Below are 22,638 nucleotides of genomic sequence, written 5' to 3' on the forward strand. Positions count from 1 at the left end.
CCTCTTGAGTTTTACTTCCTTGAACTAGGCTGGGAAGACTTTAAAAAGAAAACTAGAATGTACATCCAAACAGTGTAGGAACATGTAAATTTTAATGACAGTAATTACCCCTTGCTTGATCTTCATTTCCTTTGTGTCCCTGATGGCTGCAGCTGGTGTGCCTTTATTCCACATATCTGTCAGATGCAAAGTCCCATTGATTTGGTGCTGTATTTTTGGCAAGTCAAAAAACCTTGCAATCTCTCCAGCTACCTTAATTTTTTTTTAAATCTCAACACCAAAATAAAAGACATTTCTGTTTACAAAGCAGAACAAAAAGGAGAATTTTGTAGAAAACGGAATCTCCATACTATTTGCTTTGAAAAAAACAACATAAATTTATCTCATTACTTTCAAAACTGTCCTGCTTGGGGGGAGTTGGGTAGCTCAGTGGAGTGAGAGTCAGGCCTAGAGACAGGAGCTCCTAGGTTCAAACCCGGCCTCAGCCACTTCCCAGCTGTGTGACCCTGGACAGGTCACTTGACCCCCATTGCCCACCCTTACCAATCTTCCACCTATGAGACAATACACCGAAGTACAAGGGTTTAAAAAAAAACAAAACTGTCCTACTTTACCTTGTTTTCTTCAGACCTTCTATAGTCTTCTGTCCTCTTTGTAAATGTTTCTTTATAAATGAATCTCTTTTTTTCTCTTTCGACACTGCCACTTCTCTTCCTTTCTGCCTGCTCCTCCCCAGCCATTCAAAAAAGGAGGCAAAAGTCAAGTAAAAAATACATTCACATAATTGCAAGTGTAAAAATATATGTCTCTGTCTGGGCACCATTTCCCTGGCTTGAGCAGGAAAACAGGGAAGCAGGGAAGGGGTTGGATTTCTGAAGGCTTATCTAAGAAAAGGATAAGAGCTGAAGAACATCCCAGGATGTTCAATGTGCTTATTCCAAGCCTTACACCCTAAAATGAACCAGCTCTGACCACTCTACACATTCCTCATTCACCACCTCCAACCAACTGGGAGAAAACAGAGGCCCCAGAGGTAGAAGACAATGACCTTCTTCAAGGTCATCCAGAGAGGCAGAACTTGAACCCTGGATCCTGAATGTATTGGTTTCAACCGCCCCTCTCCTCAATGGATTTGATCCAAGAATGCTGCCTTCTCCGGAAGGTGAGGAACCCAACGCTCAGAGTCCTGTATGCATCCTGACCAACAAGTCTTTGCCAGGGATTGCTGCTTCTGGGGATTAATTAACAACGGACATGATTTATTAAAAGCAGTTGAAGAAAAACAAGCCCATATTGACTAGATTGCTATTTTATACCTATGTTTCTTAATGCTTCCTCTGCCATACATCTGAGTTTTTCTTATGGGACTTAGAGTGACTACTTGATTGAAATATCATGGAAGTATAAGGCTCCCGCCTCAGTTCTAGGATCATCTTCTTCACACAAAGCTCTGGGTTCTGGAATCCTGGGTGTAGAAATTTCAGGAACCTCAAGTTCCTTGTTCTCTTAGGCTTAAAGAATGGAATACAACCTTGTAAAAACCAAGAATGGCTCAACAAAAACTAGAGGATGGGATAATTTGTGTTTATTTCCTCCAGTGGCTCATGTTAAGGTCTTATTAATAATCTTGTCAATAAAGGGGAATCCCCACTCCCTAGCCCCCAAAATAAAAAATTTAAAAAATGTCTCATTCCAAACATCAATTTCATTACTTTTGTTAGGATGAATAATGCAATATAAGCTTCTTTTTTCATTCTCTTCATCCCCTAATCTCAAATAAGGATGATAATATTCCACTCTTGCCTCCTTTCCCCCAGTGTCTGACAATAAGGCAATTCTTTCAAAGATCAATCTTTCTATTAAATATTTTCCTGTCCTTTCCAGCAGGTTAAAACCCCAATATTCTCCCCTTGTCCTTAAACCTTCATTAGGCCCTGTTAATTCCTCAAACTGTTATCTCCCCTCTATTAGACAAAGTCCTATAAAAAAGCTGCCTACATTTACTGTTTTCATTTCCTCTTACTAAACCCCTTGCAATATAGCTTCAAACCTCATCACTAAACTGGAAGTGCTCTCTAGGAGTTACCAATGATCTCCATGTCCAAACCTGATGTTTTCTTTGGTCTCATCCTCTTGCAGCATTTGACATTGCTGATTATTCTCTCTTTCTAGGAAAGTATCCCCCTCCTAAGGCCATCACTCTCCCCAAGTTCTATTTGTTCAATCTTTTTCTGATGTTTTACAGATTAGTCTAGTTCATACCCCCCTCCTGTGGGTGCTCTTCAAGGTTCTGTTTTAGGCCTTCTCTACACTCTTGGATAGTTTATAAATTTAATTGTCAATCCTATGGTTAAGACTTAGTCTCTCCCTAGTTTCAGTAGCACATCACCAATTGTCAGTTATTTAAAACTGCACAGAAAAGCTATCATAAATTCAAAACATCCGTAACAAAACTCATTTACTTTGCCATTAATTCCTCCCTTCTTTCTAATTTCTCAATTGCATCTGCAAGTACCACCATCCTTCCAATTACCCAGGTTCACAACTTGGGTCTTATCTCACTCCTCATTTCTCACACCCCCATCCCACATCCCTATATCCAAACGGTGGTCAAGTACCTCATGTTTCCCTCTGATACTGCAAACACTTTGTATTGGTTTTCACCATCTTGTCTAGACTATAGCAATAGCATGCTGTTGGTTAACCTGCTTCAAGTATATATCCTCTATAAAGCTGTCAAATATCAATTCCTAAACACAAATCTGTCCATATCACTCACATATTCAATAAACTTCAATGGCTCCCTATTGCTTTCAAAATGATCAAATATAAAATACCATTTGGGCTTCTGACGTCTTTCATATCTGACCTCTTCCCATCTTCCCAGTATTCTTATACTATATTCTCTTCCACATACTCGGCAATCTAGTGACAACCGGCCTCTTTGTTTTTTCTCAAATGCAACATTTCATCTCCAAAGTGTTCACTGGTTCTCCTTACTTCATCTCTTCCTCCTAGCCTCTAAGAAGTCTCAGTTAACAACCACCTGAAAGAAGCCTTTTAGTCCTTTTTAATCATACTGCGTTCTTTCTGGAATTAATCTAATCTATCCTATATATGTCCAGTTTATACATTCATATTTTTAAAAATGTTGTCTCCTTAAGTAAGACTCTGAGCTCCTCGAAAACAGGGACTACTTTTTTGGCACATAGAAGGGCACTTAAATGCTTATTCATTTCCCTGATAAATGCTAGTTGACTGGCAAACACTTCCTTCTACCAAACTTCTTTATTTCTATTTAAGGCACCACCATGCTTCCAGTATATCATGTCTGTAACTTTAGCATTTACTCCTCCCTCTTCTTGACCCTAAATATCCAATCAATTACTAAATTTCGATATTTTAACCTCTAAAACACATCTTGCACAGAATCTGTCTCTTTTTCTCTATACTCACACAACACTAATTTTTCATCTTTACCTTTTACCTAGGTTATTACAATGGTCTTCTAAAAGATATTTCTGATCAAAGTTTTTCTGCATGCAAGTTTAGCCTATGCAGTTCTGGTAAATTTTGCTTCCAACTATGCCACTCTTCTACTCACTTGCAGTAGCTCTTTGTTGTCTCAAAGAGCAAATATAAAATGCCTCATTGCATTTTTAAAGTCCTCACAACTTGGCAACAAATTATCTTTCAAGCCTGGTCACATATTACTCACTATATTCACTACTTTCCTAAAGCACAGATCCATATTACACCCTCCATCTCCTGCTCAATAAAAACCAATGGCTCCCTATTGCCTCTAAGAACAAATTACAAAATCCTGTTTGGTATCCAAAGACCTTCATAACCTAGCTCCCTCTTAGCTTTCTGATCCTCTTATGCTTTACACCCAGCCACGTATTCTCCCATCAAGTGACATTGGCCTCCTGGCTGTTTCATGACTAAGACACTTTTTCTTGGCTCCATGTATTTTCTCTGGCTAGTCCCGATGCTTGGAATATTCTCCCCCAACTTCTTACTGACTTCTCCAGCTTCCTAAATCCTAACTTTTATAGGAAGTCTTTCCTAACCCTACTTAATATTAATGGTTTCTATTAATCATTTCTCATTACTCTTGTATAGCTTATTTGTGTGTTATCTTCATTAGACTGTGAGCTCCTTGAGGGCAAGGACTGTCTTTTGACTCTTTGTATCTTCAGCACTTAGCACAGTGCTTGGCACATAGTAAGCAAAAAGCACTTAGTAATTTTCTTCTGTACTGTGATCAACCTGGCCTTCTCTTCTTCACACAGCCCTCCATCGCCTTCAACTGGAATGCACCATTTTCTCATCATAATTTCCTAAAATCTTTTTATACAAGAAGCCAACACAAGCACCTTCTTCTATATGAAAGCTTTCCTAAAGCCAATGATCCCACATAACTTTGTACCTCAAAAGTTCATACACTTTTTATCTACTCTGTATATATTCATGTGCATGCTCGTTATCTCCACTAGAACATAAGCATTTTTTTCTGTAGGGCTTGTTTCATTCTTTGAATTTGTATAACCTACACCTAGCACAATGCCTAGTACATAATGGAATATGCTTCAGGGTCACTGAGAATGGCTGCTCATTTTCTCATCACTTGTTTGGGAATGTATATGGCCAATTTATACATTCTTATTTTTAAATGTTGTCTCCCTATTAGATTTAGCTAAAAGCAAGGACTGCTTTGTGCCTCTTTCACTGCGTTCATTGTAACCTGAATATTGAAAAGTAGTTTTTTATACCATCTTCAATTTCTTAAGCATTTTAAGTGCCAAAGGCAAGAAATGAAAAGGCGAATTGCTCCAAACTGGTAACAGAATCTTTGGAAGAGACACTATGAGTCAGTTGTCTGACTCAACCCATATTAAGGAATCTCCACTATAGCATACCTGATAGGTCATCCAGCCTCTGAGTAAAGGGAGTTGTCTAATAATGTTGTAATACTGATTATATGACTATATCCTAGAGCAGTGCTGAGGTATCTTTTCTGAGTTCAAGTGCCTAGACAGCAAATTCAAGCTATCTGTGAGTCCCAGCATTGCCAGAAGAGAGTTGAGGGAAGAAATGCTTGCTTTGGGCAAATGGAAAGAGGAGTGGCACATGTAAAAAATGTCCTTGGGTGATGGGAAGAGGGGGAACAAAACACGTGCCACGTCTTCACCAATGCTGTCCTAGAGACAGAAATAGCAACGACAGCCTGTAGCATAGTACTAGGTTTGGGGTAGCACTAGAGAGACCATTCCCACCAGAAGCCATCATAGTTTTCAGTTAACAACTTTCTGACTGCTACTTGGGCCTCAGCTGCACAGACAGTGGAAAATTATTAGTTTTGCTCAGTGAGATAAAGCAGAGGCAGTGTAAGCATTGTACCAAGTAAGTCTCAGGGTGTGGGGACACAAGAACCAGCTGTCCCAGTGTGGCAGCTCTTAAACTTCCATCCATTGTCCTGCTTACTTAAGCACCAGAAGCAAGAGTTGATGCTGGCTAAAATGTTTATACTTTTATATGAGGGACAATACAGGAAAGGATAGCTGGGAAGTGCTTCCTTAGGAGTCTTGGAGTAAGTAAAGAGATGTTCTTGGCTATATTTCTTCACTTTTTATTTCACTCAGCAAACAAAACCTAACAATCCATGTGAATTTCTTTTGGCTAAATGAAGCTGAAAGGAAGATACATTGATAGGATTAAAGTAATCATAAGTTTTTGATACAATTAAGAAATTACATATGATAATATTCCTTAAACCTTGAATCCTTCACCACAAATTAACTTCCATAAGGCTATAGGGCAAACCTACACCAGTTTGTCTCCCATATGTTAGGATGATGTCAAGAGGCTGGCCATGATAGTCAAGTCAGGAATACCAGCTGCTGCTGTCTTATGTAGAAACTATTCTGAGTAGCAATTCTAATACTATACCTGGGAGGCAAATGACACATGCTGAAATCAAGTCTACTTCCAATGAGCATAAAAGGAGCAATACAATTATCTTTCAAAATAAAGGGAATGAAAACATCAAAATTATGTCCTATAAACTCAACAAGCATTTATTAAAAGCCTACTACATGCCAGGCACTGTGATAAGTATTGGGGATAAAAGGAGGGGCAAAACTAGTTCCTGCTCTCAAAAAACTCAATCTAATAGAGGAGACAACATATAAAAACAATTATATACAAAGCAGGATAAATTAAGAGATAATCTTAGAGGGAAGGCAATAACATTAAGGGGGAACCAGGAAAAGATTTATGCATTAAGGATTTTAGCTGAGATTTGAAGGAAGCTAGGAGATGGAAATAGCATGAGAAGAGAGCATCTCAGTCAGTAAAGAGGGCAAGGAATTCAGTGTCACTAGATCATATAGTAACTCACATCTACTTTTTCTGTTTATGGGCACTGAACAATGACATTACAAATCAAAGACAGCTGGAGATGGAGATTTAAAGATGATACATTTTGTACAAACAATGGTTGGCTCTGACTTCATGGATATATTGCAGGGCTTTGAAACAAAAAATAACTTTATAGTTATCCTAAATTATGGTTGTCATATGGCTTAAAAATATTCAAATATTTACTATTTCATTTTAAAAGTGAACCTAAAATGGCAACAAAATAGTTTTTTTAAGAACAATGATACCAAAGGAAGATATTGAGCCCAATAAATGCTCTCAACTATCTACTTAACTAACATTATGAGCAACTTTAAAGGTTATATGCTTTTCTTACTTTTCTTTTCTAACTTTAAATGGTTTGGGTAGTAACTCCTTACATCAAAGGAATATCAGGGGGTGACACCTCCACCAGCAGCCTGTATATGAGTCAGAAGTACCCCACATGTCTTACACTTATAAACACAAATGAAGAGTCTTGTATTTTTGTTTATTGAGTTTATACTTGTTACATTTTTTTAAAGATTTTTTCAAATCAGCAAATATTCATCCTCTCCCTTTTACTCTGATCCCACCCCTCTTCCAATTGAGAATGAAAAAAAAAAAAACAAACCAAAATCTTTTTTACAAACATGTATATTCAAGGAAAACATTTCTGCATTGGCTATGTCCAACAAAACATTTCATTTTATACTGAATAAACTTCTCTATCAGGAGGTGGGAAACATGTTTCATCATTAGTCCTTTGGAGTTGTGGTTATCATTATGTTAAGAGATCCTAATTCCTTCAAAGTTGTTTGTCTTTACCATACTGTTGTTGTTATATAAAGTGTTCACCTGGTTCTGTTTACTTCACTGCATCAGTTCATTTAAATCTTTCCAGGTTTCTCTGAAATGATCTATTTCAATTCTTATACAATAGAATTACATTAATATATAAAACCCGTTCATCCATTCCCCAATTCATAAATATCCCCTCGAATTCCTATTGTTTGCCAAATCAAAAGAACTAGAAATATTTTTGTACATCCTTTGTTTAGTATTACTCTCTCTTAATCCACCTATTTCTCTTTTATTATTTCCCATTACTATTCTTATTAAATGAAATGTATTTTACAATTCAACTTTATATGTATTCTTTCCTCTTGACCAAGTCAGATGAGAGTGAAATTCAATATGATTATTTATGCAACCAGATTATGTGAGATTCTTTCCCACATCTTTCCTTTCTCTTCCCAGTGTATTTCTTATTCCATGCTTTACATTGTTTTCTTAAGATCAAGACAGAACCACACTTCCAGGCTTTATCTCTAATTAGATTCTCTTTATGACCACTAATGATGACAGCATTCAGAGGGGGCACATGCAACATTTCTCCATATTTTAATGTAGGAAGTTAATTTTTACTTAGTCCCTTATGACTATTCATTTATATTTACCTTTTTCTTTTCATACCTCTGTTTGAACTTCAAAGTTTCTATAAAGTGCTGATCTTTCATCAGAAATGTTTGGAAGTCCTCTATTTCATTATGGTCAATTTTCCCTCACTATGGATTATGCTGTTTTGCTGGACAAGTTATTCCTGGCTAGAAGTTTATTTTGTTTGCCTTCTGTAAGGCCTTCTATATTCTAAGCTTTCCCCTCCTTTATAATGATGGTGGCTAAATTGGCTGTGGTCCTTCTCACAGTACTTGAATTCTTTTTTCTGGATTTTGACTAGTTTTTATTTTGAGGCTTCTAAGAGTTGAGCTGTGAACAGTTTAAAAACTGTAGCCTCCTTTTTTGGTCAAGGCATTCTGGTAGTCCAGGTTCTAAATTTTTCTCTCCTTAATCCATTATCCAGGTCAATTGTTTTAACTATGAAATATCTTATATTTTCTTCTTATGTTATCAGACTTTTGACTTCTGATTACTTCTAGTTGTCTCATGGAATTGCTAGCTTCTATTTGGTTTATTTTGATTTCTAGGAACATTTTATAACTCTGATACCATGCCAATTATTCCCTTCATAGTTTTTTCTTCCATAGCTCTCCTCCAAATTTGTTCCTTAAGCACTCTGATTTCTAAAAACATTCTAAAACTCTTCTTTCATCTCTCTGCAGGAATTCTATTTGAATTTGTGGATGGGCTGTATTCTCTGAGACTGCTTATAGATATTTTAGAGTCACTCTTGTCTAGGTTCTGCAGCACTTCTGGAGGGAAGGCTGCAACTTTCTTGAGGTACTGAGTAGTGTCCTATTCCAGGGAAGCTAAGGCTGGTAACTCACAAGTGTCCAGTGCTCCTGAAGTAGTCTGATCTAGGACAATGTACGATTATCCTGGTCTGAAAAAGCATATACTACTACTTGACACTGTCACTATCAGCTGGCTGTTTAAGATTTGTTGGATCAGAGTAAGTTCTGGGATTCCTGTCCTGGTTATCCTCTACATGAGTCAGACTGGGATAGAAACTGGAACTAAGTCTCTACTCTACTCTTGAGATCTGGCTCCTGCTTTGTTTCTGAACTCAATCCTCTCAGTAGACAGCCCAGGACTTGTTCTAATGTCCTTGGTCAAAAGTCCCCTCTTCAATCTGCCTTCAATCTGTGACTTGGTAGGAAACAAGCCGGCACAAAGCTGAGATGCCTTGGTAGGAGACCAAGTCTTAACTTGGGCACAGCCTTTCTGCACACTGGAGTGCTGCACATAGCATATTTGTGATCTGATTGCATGTTCCTGGTGTCCAGACATATATCCCTAAGCAGACAGAAACTATAAAAATGACTCGTGGTGAGACTTTTTTCTAGGATTTCCTCCTCAGGAATCAACTGATGTTTTCTAGATCTGTTTGGAGGGAGTTTGGGGAGCATGGAGGATGAGAAACTTGGCTATAATTCATTCTATATCTCTGCTCCATGTCTCTGTTATAATACTTTCAAAGAAAATAGAGGAAGAAAAACAATTAAATACCTTTTGTCCTACTTTTAAAATGTAAGTCATATAGTCAAACAGGAGATCTTATCTCCTCTTTTCCTAATATATATGCAATTAAGTAAAATAAATTCCCATGCTGGATGTATCCAAAAGCATATCTCAAGCCCAACATATTCTACAACTTGAGCTCATCACTTCTTTGTTAGGAAGTTGATAGTATTCTTCATCAGTCCACTCTTAATTTTTGTTAACCAATGCATTTTTTAGAATTAAATCTTTGCAATGTTGTTGCTCACATAAATTCATGCAAGTCTTTCCAATTTTTCAGAAACCATCTCTGTTATTTCTTATAATACAATAATTTCCATCACATTCTTCTAATATAATGTGTTCAGTCATTCCCAATTAATGGACATTTTTTCCTCTTTCAGACACTGGACTCATCAAAATGCAAATTTAATTTAAATAATGAACACAATACCTTCAAACTTTAAACAAAGTTCCAATAATGTAGAGATTATGGGGAAAAGAGGACTTTCATTAAATAATTAATGAAATGGTAAACCTGTAAATATTTAGTAATATATCACTATTCAATGAGTAAAAATATTGACCACATATTTCATCCTAGTAATTCCATAAAAGGAATTAATCTATAAACTAAATCTATAATAAAATGAAAATAGGGCTTCTATTCCAAAATATCCAAAGCCTCTTTATATAAGTGCAAAAATGCCAAACACACACACACACACACTCAAACACATAAACATATTGATAAGAAGATGGCTGAATAAAGTATGATAATATTAAACAATCAGCCCATCTATATTAGAATTACAAACAAACAGTATGAAAAAGCCTATATCAAGTGATACAAAATATGGTCTATAGATTGAATGCAGCCCTCTTTTGACCTGAAATATAGTATAACATACCAGTGTGTTTATATGATATTTATCATTCCAATAAGTGGTGAGGCTCTTTAAACACTCTTGTGAATGCCATCATTATAATGATATTCTCAAATCTCAGAACACTGAAGAGCCTCTCATATGAAACACCTAGTTAATTGAAATTTTGGCCTAATTATCCATACAGGAAACCAAAGTAGATAAAAAGTATCTATTATCTAGACCAGTGATGGGCAAACTTTTTAAAGAAGGGGCCAAAGGAAAGGAAATGCTCATCTGTCAGTGTGTTTCTAAGGCAACTCTTTCGAAGTTTCATTGTACTGTATCCTACTCATTGTATTCGTCAGATTAGGAATAATGTCACCAGGCTGGATAGAACATTTCAGGGGGGCCATATCTGGCCCAAGGCTGTAGTTTGCCCACCATTGGTCTAGACCAGGGGTCTGCAACCTTTTTGGCCGTGAGAGCCATAAACACCACATTCTTTAAAATGTAATTTTGTGAAAGCCGTACAATATGTTTAACACTGAATACAAGTAAATATGTGCATTTTATGTAAGAACAACACTTTTAAAGTACAATAAGTCTCTGAACTATTTTTAATAACGTTATTATGTGCTAACCAATGATGAATAAAGTACATTAATGTGATTTCTGGTGCTGCATGGTTTTGCTGATTATTAATCAAAATTATTTTGGTTATTAATAAAAAAACAAGACTTAATGGGGCACTATAGTACTGATATAACTGCACACATATATATAAAACTCCTTTACACAAAGAAAATTGCTAAAATAAAGAGAAAAATTCAGGGAAGAATACTTTTTCTTCTCCCTCTCTCAAGTCAGGCAACAGGAGAAGAAAAAGCTGCCAGCCTGCTGATTAAGCCATTTGGCCACATAAATTAAGTAGGAGATTGGGAGATTATAGAAAATAATTACTTGTGTGCAGGCATTAGTAAGTAGTGGAGGAGGAGGGTACCTTTTCATGGAAAACTGGCCAGGACACATCACACACATTTCCTGGTACAGGTGTTTATCAGTGCTGCCTCCTCAATCATTTTGTATCAAATGAAACAACCACTAATGAGAAATGCTTCTCACTAATGAAGCACATGTAGAGATGTCATCTGACTATAGTTCCCCTTTAAGAGCAGGTAGAAAAGCTAAAAACAATAACAATCCCACAAATAGGGAGTGCAGACCCCATGAATACACTGAGATAAAGCCATGTAAATCAGAGGCAGAGGGGGAGAGAATGTAGACAAAAGTGATCAGAACCCCAAGATGTCAGTAACAGGTGTGGAAAGAGTAAAAGAAGGGCAGAAGGAGGAACACACAGCACACCTACCAAGCCAAACTAAAGACCAGGATTCGTCTCATGTGGCAACATCAATGAGGGAGCTTCTATCTTAGAAGACAGTCACGGTACCAAAAGGATCACGTGACGTATCACGTGGCGCACGATGTCATGCGTAAACTGTTAGTTACTGTGACGCAGTTGACTTTATGGCTCCTGCAGAAAAAGCCATATCTGGCCCTCAAAAGAGTAAGATATGGCTTGAGAGCCATACGTTGCCGACCCCTGGTCTAGACCAGTGGTTCCCAAACTTTTTTGGCCTACCGCCCCCTTTCCAAAAAAAATATTATTTAGCCCCCTGGAAATTAATTTTTAAAAAATTTTAATAGCAATTAACAGGAAAGATAAATGCACCTGTGGCCATCACCACCCCCCTGGATTGCTGCAGCACTCACCAGGGGGTGGTAGCACCCACTTTGGGAATCACTAGTCTAGACTATGATTTAAAAATTAGATAGAAATCTATAGTACTAATCCATTAATGCAAAGACAAGTGTCTTAGTGAAAGCCTAAGCTTATTTAAACTTAAAACTGTATTAAGACTTCTGGAATACTCTGTATATTTGGACTGACACTGCAAACAGACAATTAGTGGGGTCTAGAACTAGGATGAAAAGCTAAAGGTAGTACAGCTTCAGAGTCCTCAAAAAAGATTCAAAACAAAAACAAAAGAAAAAAAATTGCTTTATGTTGTGAATGTATGTAGTGCTACTTTAAAAAAAGTTAATGATTTACGTAAACTTCTATTCTTTATTTTGTAGTTTGATTACTGATGATGGATAACTATAATTTAAAATGGTTAAAAAAAAAAAGAAAAAAAAATCAGGGCTCATGGGTTCAAAGTACTCACTCAATTATAAGATTCCAGAGTTCAAAGGAAGCTCAGCTGTCATCTAGTCCAATTCATACCTGAATTTGTTGAATACAACATAACCCAACAAGTGGTAAGGTTCTTGACCTCTCTGTAGCACCTGACACTGTTTATTACACTGTCCTTCCTGGGTTTTCATAATACTGTTATCTCCTGGTTTTCTTGGCTAACTACTCTTTGTTCTCCTCTGCTCAATCTTCATCTGTGGCATGCCCACTAACAGTGGGTACAACCCAAGGTTCTAAACTGGACCCTCTTTTCTTTACCTATCTTCTTTAATTACCTCAGCATATTCCAGGGATTTAATTATCACCTCTAAGCAGAAAACTTCCAGTCATATATCCAACTTTGAGCTCTCTTGAACTTCAGTTCTACACCATACATTGTCCATTATCTAAGAGATATTATTAACTGGATTTTCCCACAGGTTTCTAAAGTAGATAATAGAATTCATTATTTTTCACCTCCCTGAACATACTGCTTATTAAAATGTTCCTATTATTATACAAGAAACTATTCCTTCCAATCAATCAAGTCCCTAGACCCTGTGCAATATTCAATTACTCACTCTTATTCCCAAATTCCACTCAGTTGTCAACTCTTATCAATCATCTCTCTACAATAACAAACATTTTTCATTTTCTCCACACATAACCACTACCTTAATTCAGGTCCTCATCAGAACCTCCTCAAGTATAAAAAGCCTTTTATTTGGTTTCCTTGCCTTAAAGCTTCTTCACAATCAAAATCCTTCCTCTATAAACCTAGTGATCTTCTTACCCCATAGTTCTGATCATAATACTCCTCCTAAACAATAAACTTCAGTGCCTCTTTAATGCCTATAGAAAATAACCCTTTCTGTCATTAAAAGCTCTTTAGGTTCTTTTACTTCTCTGATGTATTTACATGTTATTCTTCTCCATGCACTTTGATCCAGATATACTAGGAGTTATGGACAAAGTCTGACTCAAGCTGGTCTACTAGTTTAAGTTAAATATCAGAATGGAATGATATACTCATACTCATTCAACAGTTAAAAAATTTACTTAGCCATAAAAAAGATACTCAATAAAGTTGCAACACTTAGCTTAGGTATATAGGCCACCTTTCATCTACATATGGAAACAAATCTGGTTAGCATAAGATAATGTGTTAAATCCCAAAGTGAATACAGTCTTTTTATACCCTTAGATGACTAGGAAGCCACCTTAACACAGCTTGAAGAGGCTGCATCAATAGCTAGATAGTTTGAGCCTTAGCCTACCTTGCCAATTAAGTCTTGAGGCTAGCTTCCTTTCCTTTCAGGGCAAGAAGTATCCTAACCTACATGGCAAAGGAGGGAGTTTCAGGAGAATCTTGATAAAATGCTGATCCAGATTATAACTTAGTTTTTGAAATCTCTGAACTTCATATCTGAATTGCACTCCAATCTTGAAGTCCCTCATTTAATTTCTGATTTCCTTTCTGATTCAGCTCAACTAGCTGAAAGCCTTCTCAATTATTCACATGTTTCTATCTTCATAAGTTTTTTTCAATATGAGAAATCTGATGTTGAGGAAGAGCTCTGCTCTTAAAGACCTTTCCACTGTCATGATAGATAGATATATATATATATTTATATATATATAGTTTCTTTTCAGTAGGAGTTAACTCATGTTGAATATCACTATTGATGAAAGGCCTTTCCACATCCATAATGTTAATCTGCAGTATATATTCCCTTATATTCAGTAAAATTGTCACTTAAGAAAATTCTCACAATTATTTTCCTAAGAGTTTGTATTATTTGATAATGTGTAAATTGTGAGTTCTAGTGGAAGATGTTCCTACATTTCATAGTTTCTTTCAAGTTTGAAGTCTCTTAAATCTAGTAAGATGTGGGTTTGTATGAAAGGCTTTTTTATAATCATTACATTCAAAAGGTTTCTCTCTAGTATGAATTTTCAGATATTTCAGTAATGAATGTGTTGTTGAAGAAAGTCTTTTTGCATTCGTAATAATACAGGCTTTTTTTCCTTAATGAGTTTGCAGATGCCATGTAAGTTGAGAAAGCTAGCTAAAGACCACTGACAATCATTATACTTATTTTTTTGCAATATGAATTCTCTGATGTCGATTAAGGTTTAATTTGCAACGGAAAGCTTTCTCACAACTGTTACACTTATAAGGCTTCTCTCCAGTATGAGTTCTCTGATGTATAGTTAACTGTGAACTCCATCGGAAGGCCCTCCCACAATCATTACATTCAAAAGGTTTCTCTCCAGTATGAATTCTCTGATGTTCACTAAGGTATGTCTTATTGGGAAATACCTTCCCACAATCATTACATTTAAAAAGTTTTACTCCAGTATGTAGTCTTTGATGCTGAGTAAACTGTGAGCTCCATCGGAAGGTCCTCCCACAATCATTACACTTATAAGGCTTCTCTCTTGTATGAGTCCTCTTATGCTGAGTAAGGTATGTGTTACTAAGGAATGACTTTCCACAATCATTACATGGATAGAGTTTTACTCCAGTATGCAGTCTCTGATGTTGAGTAAACTGTGAGCTCCAGCGAAAGTTCTTTCCACACTCATTACACTTATAGGGCTTCTCTCTGGTATGAGTCCTCCTATGTTGAGTAAGATATGTCTTGTTAAGGAATGATTTCCCACAATCATTACACTTATATAGTTTCAGTCCAGTATGTTGCCTCTGATGTTGAGTAAACTGTGATCTCCAGCAGAAGTTCTTTCCGCATTCATTACATTTATAAGGCTTCTCTCCAGTATGAGTCTTTTGGTGTTGAGTAAGGTATGAACTCCAATGGAAGACTTTTCCACAATCATTACATTCATAAGGTTTCTCTCCAGTATGAATTCTCTGATGTTCAGTAAGATATGTACTGTCAAGGAATGTCTTTCCACATTCATAACATTTATAGGTTTTCTCTCCTGTATGTATCCTTAGATGTCGAGTAAACTGTGAGAGCCAGCCAAAGGCCTTTCCACAATCATTACACTTATAGGGTTTTTCTCCAGTATGGATTCTTTGGTGTTCAATAAACTGTGAGCTCCAACAGAATACCTTTCCACAATCATCACATTTGTAAGGAGCATCACCAGTATGAATTTTCCGATGTACAGTCAACTGTGAGCTCCAGCGGAAGGCCTCACCACATTCATGGCACTCATAAGGTTTCTCTCCAGTATGAAGTCTCTGATGTCGAGTAAGATGCAATTTGCTACGGAAGGCCCTCTCACAATTATTACATTTATAAGGTTTCTCTCCAGTATGAGTTCTCTGATGAAGAGTTAATTGTGAACTCCATCGAAAAGTCTTTCCACAATCATTACATTCATAAGGTTTCTCTCCGGTATGAATTCTCTGATGTTCACTAAGGTATGTCTTATTGGGAAATACCTTTCCACAATCATTACATTTAAAAAGTTTCACTCCAGTATGCAGTCTTTGATGCTGAGTAAATTGTGAGCTCCAGCGGAAGGTCCTCCCACAATCATTACATTCAAAAGGTTTCTCTCCAGTATGAATTCTCTGATGTTCAGTAAGGTATGTTCTATTCGGGAATACTTTCCCACAATCATTACATTTATAAAGTTTCACTCCACTATGCAGTCTTTGATGTTGAGTAAATTGTGAGCTCCAGCGGAAGGTTTTTCCACAATCATTGCATTCATAAGGTTTCTCCCCAGTATGAGTTCTCTGATGTTGAATAAGGTATGAGCTTGAGCGGAAGGCTTTTCCACAATAGTTACATTCATAAGGCTTCTCTCTATTATGAACTGTTTGATGATTGACCATGTGTGTGTTCCAGAAAGCCTTGGTATATTCATGATTTTTATGAAGATTTTCTCCAATGGGAATTCTGCGATGAGAAATAATGGATGAATTGGGGCTACAGGTTTACTTACATGTATTACATTTATGAGTTATCAAAGCTATTGAAAATATTTGAATTACAAATGGAAATAAAATTCACATTCATTATATTTAGAAAATTGATGCTTTGATAATAGCCTACTAAATTCTGCTTAAGAATGAATAATGTCTAAAATTCTACAATTACAGATCATATTTATGGAGATTTTCTTATATAGATAAGACAAGTGGAATTTATTTAAAAACCTGAAAATTCTGTAATTTGTTAGAATTTTTCTTTTGGATGAATTTTTACTTGCCTAGAATGCTTCTCCTCATGGTTCTGCTCCTGCCTCTCCAAATTGACATAGTATTCCAATGCTTCTCCCAATTTAAAGACATAGGAATTATCCCTTCTGAGTCTTTTCTCAGTTAACTGCTTAGTTCCAGGCCCAGTCTCCCAATCTGAAGGCAAAAACAAATGCAAAACATGTTCTGCTAAATATCAAAAGGAAAATATGGTAAACTGCTTTCTGACTTTGTCAAGAAAATTACCAACATTTATTTTTTCATATATTGCTACATGTTTTTTTTAAGTGTAACATCTTTATTTATATGGAAAATTTTGTAAGATGCTTACATGTTTTCTATTCTAAGAAACCTTAAAATTCTGGTAAAATTCTAATAGAGAATTGTGGTTTCCATGTAAAGTCTTTTTTTTTTTTTTTAAACCCTTGTACTTTGGTGTATTGTCTCATAGGTGGAAGATTGGTAAGGATGGGCAATGGGGGTCAAGTGACTTGCCCAGGGTCACACAGCTGGGAAGTGGCTGAGGCCGGGTTTGAACCTAGGAGCTCCTGTCTCTAGGCCTGACTCTCACTCCACTAAGCTACCCAGCTGCCCCCTAAAGTCTTTTTTTAAAATGACTTTTTTGTTTCTCTTCCCCTATCCTTTCCCCCTCCCTAACAAGCCAGGTAATATAATACAGGATGTACAGATATCATCATGTAATACATATTTCCCTTTTATCATGTTGTAAGACACATTGTTTACACTAGAAAAAAATTCATAGAGGAAATGAAGTGAAGAATGGTGTCTTAATCTGTATTCAGACTATTTAGGTTTTTTGATGAAACTTCATATAACATTTTTGTATCAATGTTACTTATCTTTAGTTTTCTTTTTCTACTTATTTCTTCTTAGAATTGTTAGTGTCAGTACTTTTGATTTGCATTTGTCATCTTGGTAAAAATCTTTTTTAGAAAAATCTTTCATATAGTTCTTAATAGTCTACAATTCCTAAAGATATTTTTTCATAATCTTTGAACATTTATCCTTCGAGGAAAAGCTTTTGGTGTTCCCCTCCTACTCAGTGAGGTTGCTGGCTTGACCTGCTTTGTTAACAGTTATACACGTCTGTTAAAAAACTGATTTTGTTCAATCAGAGAAGTCAGTTTATCTCAAAATTCTGTCACAATTTTGGGGGCCAATCTGGGATCAAGAGGGAGAAACTAGTTCCCAAAACCCAATTGGGAAAGTCCACCTTTTTTGGAGTGCTCCTCAATGAACCACTCTCCTAGAAGGGGGTAGTGCTTGTCCTAGAGAACTCTAGGCAGAGATATGGCTCTCCTCATTTACCTCAAATTCCATAATTTTGACTCTAACCTAGAAGGTAAGCACTCCATTGGAGGAAAGTTACAACTTTTATCTGTCTATTATCTGTCTAAGGTTACCATTTGTGTTTAGTGTGATAATTTGACAATAACTGCCAATAAAAATCCCCTGGGGACAATTCCTTCATGGAATTTTTTTCCTCAAGGAAGATCCCTAATTGAGGTCAGAGACTGATCAAGGCACACCATATTGCCACTCTTCGAAGCCTATGAAGAGTTAGGGAAGCCTTGTCTTCCTAGTTGTAAAAGGGAAATAACTAAAACATAAGAGCAAATTAGTTTAAATCCCAATACTGGCCTGAAAAAGAGATTTTTATATGTGCCCACTATTTCTTTTCTATGTTTCCTTACTAGAGTTTAATACGCTTTTGTCTGTGAAATCAAGTGGCTTTTTTCCTAGTGTTGTAAAACACAGTCTCTGAAAATGCTAGTCTTTTCTTGATGTATTCATGTTTCATCACTGGTGTTTAATATTTGTTATGTGACAGCATCCCTTTAATTCATTTAAGAGATGGTCTCCTAACTTATCCTAATACTGTTTCTGTTAGTTCATAAACTGTGTGTGTGTGTGTGTGTGTGTGTGTGTGTGTGTGTGTGTGTATATAAAATTTTGTGCAAAGGTAAGAAGGTAAAACCTTGCTAGCAAATGTTTCTCTCTGTCTACATCTTATAACCTTTTTTCCTGGAGAAAAAAATGAAAACCCTTCTGAAAAGTCTTCTAAGTCTTCTGAGTGATAGTCTCTCTCTGTTTCCAGACAGTCTCTGGCCAAATGAGAAAGACACAAAAAATAAGGAATCTGCAGGAAACCTAAGTTTGTAGGGGATTTATGGCATCATAAACCAATTTAAATATAATTAGAGACTAAAATGTAAATTCTCTACTGTGAATTTTCAAACTGAGGTTTGAATTCTTTTATAAATGCTAAAATATCTAAATGAGTTAGAAGGTAAGATTATGAATTTATTTTAAGGAAAAATAAGTAAGAATAAATAAGCAGCTTTGAAGCAAGTGCCCAATATCTTTTTCTGTGCTTCCCTTCTCTCAATCAATTTAAAAAGACAAAAGAAAATTGCTGGGAATTTGAATAGCTCTAAGAATTCTTGCCAGAGATCAGGTGGTATTTGTATGTATAATTTTCCTTGGCAAAGATAATAATAGAGTGGTTTGCATTTCCCTCACCAGCTCATTTTACAGAGGACATTAAGGTAAATAGAGGTTAAATGACTTGCTCAGAGTCACATAGTAAATAAGTGTCTAAGGCCAGATTTGGTCTTCGGTTTTCCTAATTCCAGGTCTAACGCTCTATCCACTGCTTTACCTAGCTGCCCAAAATTATAATGCAGTTTGTCATTAAGGCAAAATGCTGAAAGAGCCTGGATCAAGGAAACCATGAATTGAAAATCAGGTCTCTGTAAATTTGTTGGCTATGTCATTTTAGGCAAGTAATTTTATCTGTTTATCTCATTTACTACTCTGTAAAGGGGATGGAAATAGCACCCAGATCCCAGGGTTTTTGCAAGAACCACATGTCTGTGAAATGCTTATCCTGGCAAAAAGTAAGCACTATGTAAATATTATTGTTATCTCTTTAATTAAATGCCAATACTGGGTTTTAGGCATGATTAGTACAAAAGTGATTGGATGAATAGTTTTCTATTATTGTGTTTCTAAATTTTCTTATATTATAAATTCTGGGAAATTATATGACAAATGCTATTAAAAGGATGTTTTCCATTGGAAAACTTAATTTTGATTTAGATACTATGAAATTATTAGTGCAGATATTAATGGTTATTGTCAGAATTTTATGACCTATGAAGCATTTAATTGGACATATTTTAAAAGGGAAGAATATTAATAATTATTTACTTTGTGTTAAAAGAAAAGAGAGACCTTGTAAAAATCTCCTGATTTGTAAACTTCCCAGGTTTCTTGGGATGATCTAATCAAGGCCATAAAGACTTACCAGTTCTATGAAAGAATTTGTGAATTGGTCCACTAAAAAAAATGAGATTCCCCTTCTGTATTACAAACATTCCTTTTGCAAGTTTTATTGTATATCAGTGATTTATGTAATGATTTGCGATTATGAAAATTATGGTTTTATACCTGAAATAGTATATATTGAATTTCCATTATGTATGAACCAACTTAATCTTAATAGACTTCAGGATTGAAGACTTGATTTTGCTTAAGGAGTTAATAAATAATACCTTAAGAGATAAATATACAGTAGTCTGAAGATTTGCAATAATTAGTATTTTTCAGAGTTTTTCTTTTTGAGTGAACCATCATTCATTATCTAGGTGGAATTACAGGATATAATTATTTTCTTAATTTCTAATGACTAGTTTTGACACCTAGATGAGTTTAAGGGGAGGAAGATGAAAAGGTCATTTAAGTGTTTATGTATATCTTCTAGTAATTTTTTTATTGCTATCTAATTTATTGCAACAATATGAGAGTAATTATAACTATCTGGCCTTAAACTATGATTAGTGAAACTTTGCTATTTGAGGTAAAATCTTCTGGGAATGTAATCTAATTTGTTCCAAGTTTTAGACAGGTACAATTGTCTGAATGATCATTAAGTCAGTAATATATTATTTGAGGGAAATGGCACTAGCTGCTCAAGGGAGTCTAGACTGAGAATTACTACATGATATGCCTGGGAAAGTTTAAGAGTGGTAGGATCCTCTTGATTCAATTAGTAGGACTAATTGTGGGACTAGTAGGATCCTCCTGACTCAATTTCTCCATCATGTTATTTCCTTTTAGAGAAAAATATTTCCCACGATCCTGGTTATTATGCCCAATGAATGGGGCAGAACTTTGCTGTATGATTGGTTGTTTCAAATAGTAAGCATGACACTCAAAATCAAATAGAACTAAGAATGTTATATCTTTTTATACCTAGGTTGCCTTCAGACTTAGGTTTGGAAGATTAGTTTTGATGCTGTTTTAATCATGTCCCTGCTTCTTCCTTTCATAGCAAATCTCTCTAACCAAGGCAGATAAAGCTGTATTTTTTTAATATGATGAATCTTTTTGTTGCAATTTCCAAGCACTTCTGAATTAATATAAAAATATTCAATTTTGAAAGACTGCATTGTTTTTACTAGAAATTTGTAGTTAACTCCATAGTAACTTAAGTAAATGAGTTATTATGCTTATCATCTACCTCCTGATAATTACATATTCATGTATAAAATAAAGTCCTTGAAATGTCTCAGAATGATATAGGCATAATTAGACAGATGAAGAAGTTTGTGGGACAAAGATATAAATATATTAATTAGTATGGGTAAAATCACAAATATTTTCTGTTTAGTTATAAGGAAAAGATTTTTCAGTACAATTGGCTATCTTAGAGGAAAGTAAAATTGTGGACTATCTTGTTTTACCTTAAAAGGAAATCCAATTTTACTTAGGTTTATTGTTTGATTTGGGATTAACACCTATATATAAAGCATGTTCTGAAGTGTAGACAATTTACATGTAGATAATTCATATACCTTGCTTTCTGTATAAATTTTGAGATTAAATAGTTAGTATATTTACAACTCCCATTCCAAGTCTTTTGTTGTCTATCACTATTTGAAGTTAAATAAGCGTTCATGTTTAGGATTAGATCTATACAGTATCTCATATTCCTAAGGGGGTAATTGGCTGGTTAGCTAGAAAGGAAAATTTTGAAAAATCAAGAAGATCAGACAATTATATCAAATGTAAATGATTCTAATGGGATATATAGGATTTAAGCATGTTCTATTAATAAGTTCTAAAAACTGGGTTTGAGGCTTGTATTGTATTGTTCACCCTTCACACAATCCTGGCTTTTCTAGGTCTTTTTAAAAATACTTAATTTATAAGATTTTTCAGATTTCTGTCTTCTGTGGTACTTTAAAATGCATAATTTTTTCTCAGTCATTATTTGAGCTTCTTAACTATAGCAACATAACAATTTGCTAATTTGCATCACAGGACAATTATAAATAGTAAAACTGATGTGTCCCCCTTTATGAGGCTTAAATCTAAAATAAAGAATGAAATAAATGAAAGCCAGGCATAAAAAGTTAACTGATAATGGAGTCAATGCCAATTTTGAAAAGCATTTTTATTGGCTTATATGTCTAACTTTTAAAAATATTAAATCTTTAACAGAAGCGTGAGTGAGAAAAATACCCCTACCCTCTTATACATGATTAGATTTTAATATTAGCAGTAGTTTTAAGATAAGCATCATTGTAATTCTAAGATAGTATAAGTCATGATTTTAGAAGCTTTTGCTTAATATTTTAGTAAAGTTTTAAAACTGCTTTAGCTTAGGCCTTAGAGTCAGCCCCACCCTTCTGAATGGATATATCATGCACCCTAACTTATGATCAGGTATGTGTCATTGGCTTTGACCTTAGTTTTATAACCAGATATGGTATTCTCCACCACCACTCATCTTTACCCAGAGTAGGCCCAAAGAATATCCTTCTCCCCCAGATAACCATTATATGACTTTTAGGTCATAGCCAGAACTTTTTCACTGAATAAGGGGTGCTTCCTGGGTGACCTAACCTATGGAAAAGTAAGGGTTGCATCCTAGTTGAAATAACCAATAAACAGTGCTGCTG

At 35.5% G+C, this 22,638-nt stretch overlaps 1 protein-coding gene across 1 annotated transcript; it reads right to left on the bottom strand.

The window, feature by feature from the left end:
* Positions 1 to 14,563: 14,563 nt before the first annotated feature.
* On the bottom strand, positions 14,564 to 16,282 carry LOC123233309 (zinc finger protein 420-like). The gene is made up of 2 exons (XM_044659453.1): positions 16,052 to 16,282; positions 14,564 to 15,883 (listed from the first exon to the last, which is right to left on the bottom strand). Exons 1-2 carry the CDS (start codon positions 16,280 to 16,282, stop codon positions 14,564 to 14,566), a joined length of 1,551 nt encoding a protein of 516 aa, XP_044515388.1.
* Positions 16,283 to 22,638: the final 6,356 nt, after the last annotated feature.

The sequence above is a fragment of the Gracilinanus agilis genome, chromosome 2 (assembly GCF_016433145.1).
Source record: "Gracilinanus agilis isolate LMUSP501 chromosome 2, AgileGrace, whole genome shotgun sequence".
Classification (NCBI taxonomy): domain Eukaryota; kingdom Metazoa; phylum Chordata; class Mammalia; order Didelphimorphia; family Didelphidae; genus Gracilinanus; species Gracilinanus agilis.

Excerpts from the sequence above, each read along its gene's own strand:
- LOC123233309 (XM_044659453.1), bottom strand. The coding sequence starts at position 16,282 with ATGGTCAATCATCAAACAGTTCATAATAGAGAGAAGCCTTATGAATGT. Across the intron at positions 15,884-16,051 it reads AATGTAATGATTGTGGGAAA|GTATTTCCCAATAAGACATA; the intron begins GTATTCCCGAAT and ends GATTGTGGAAAG.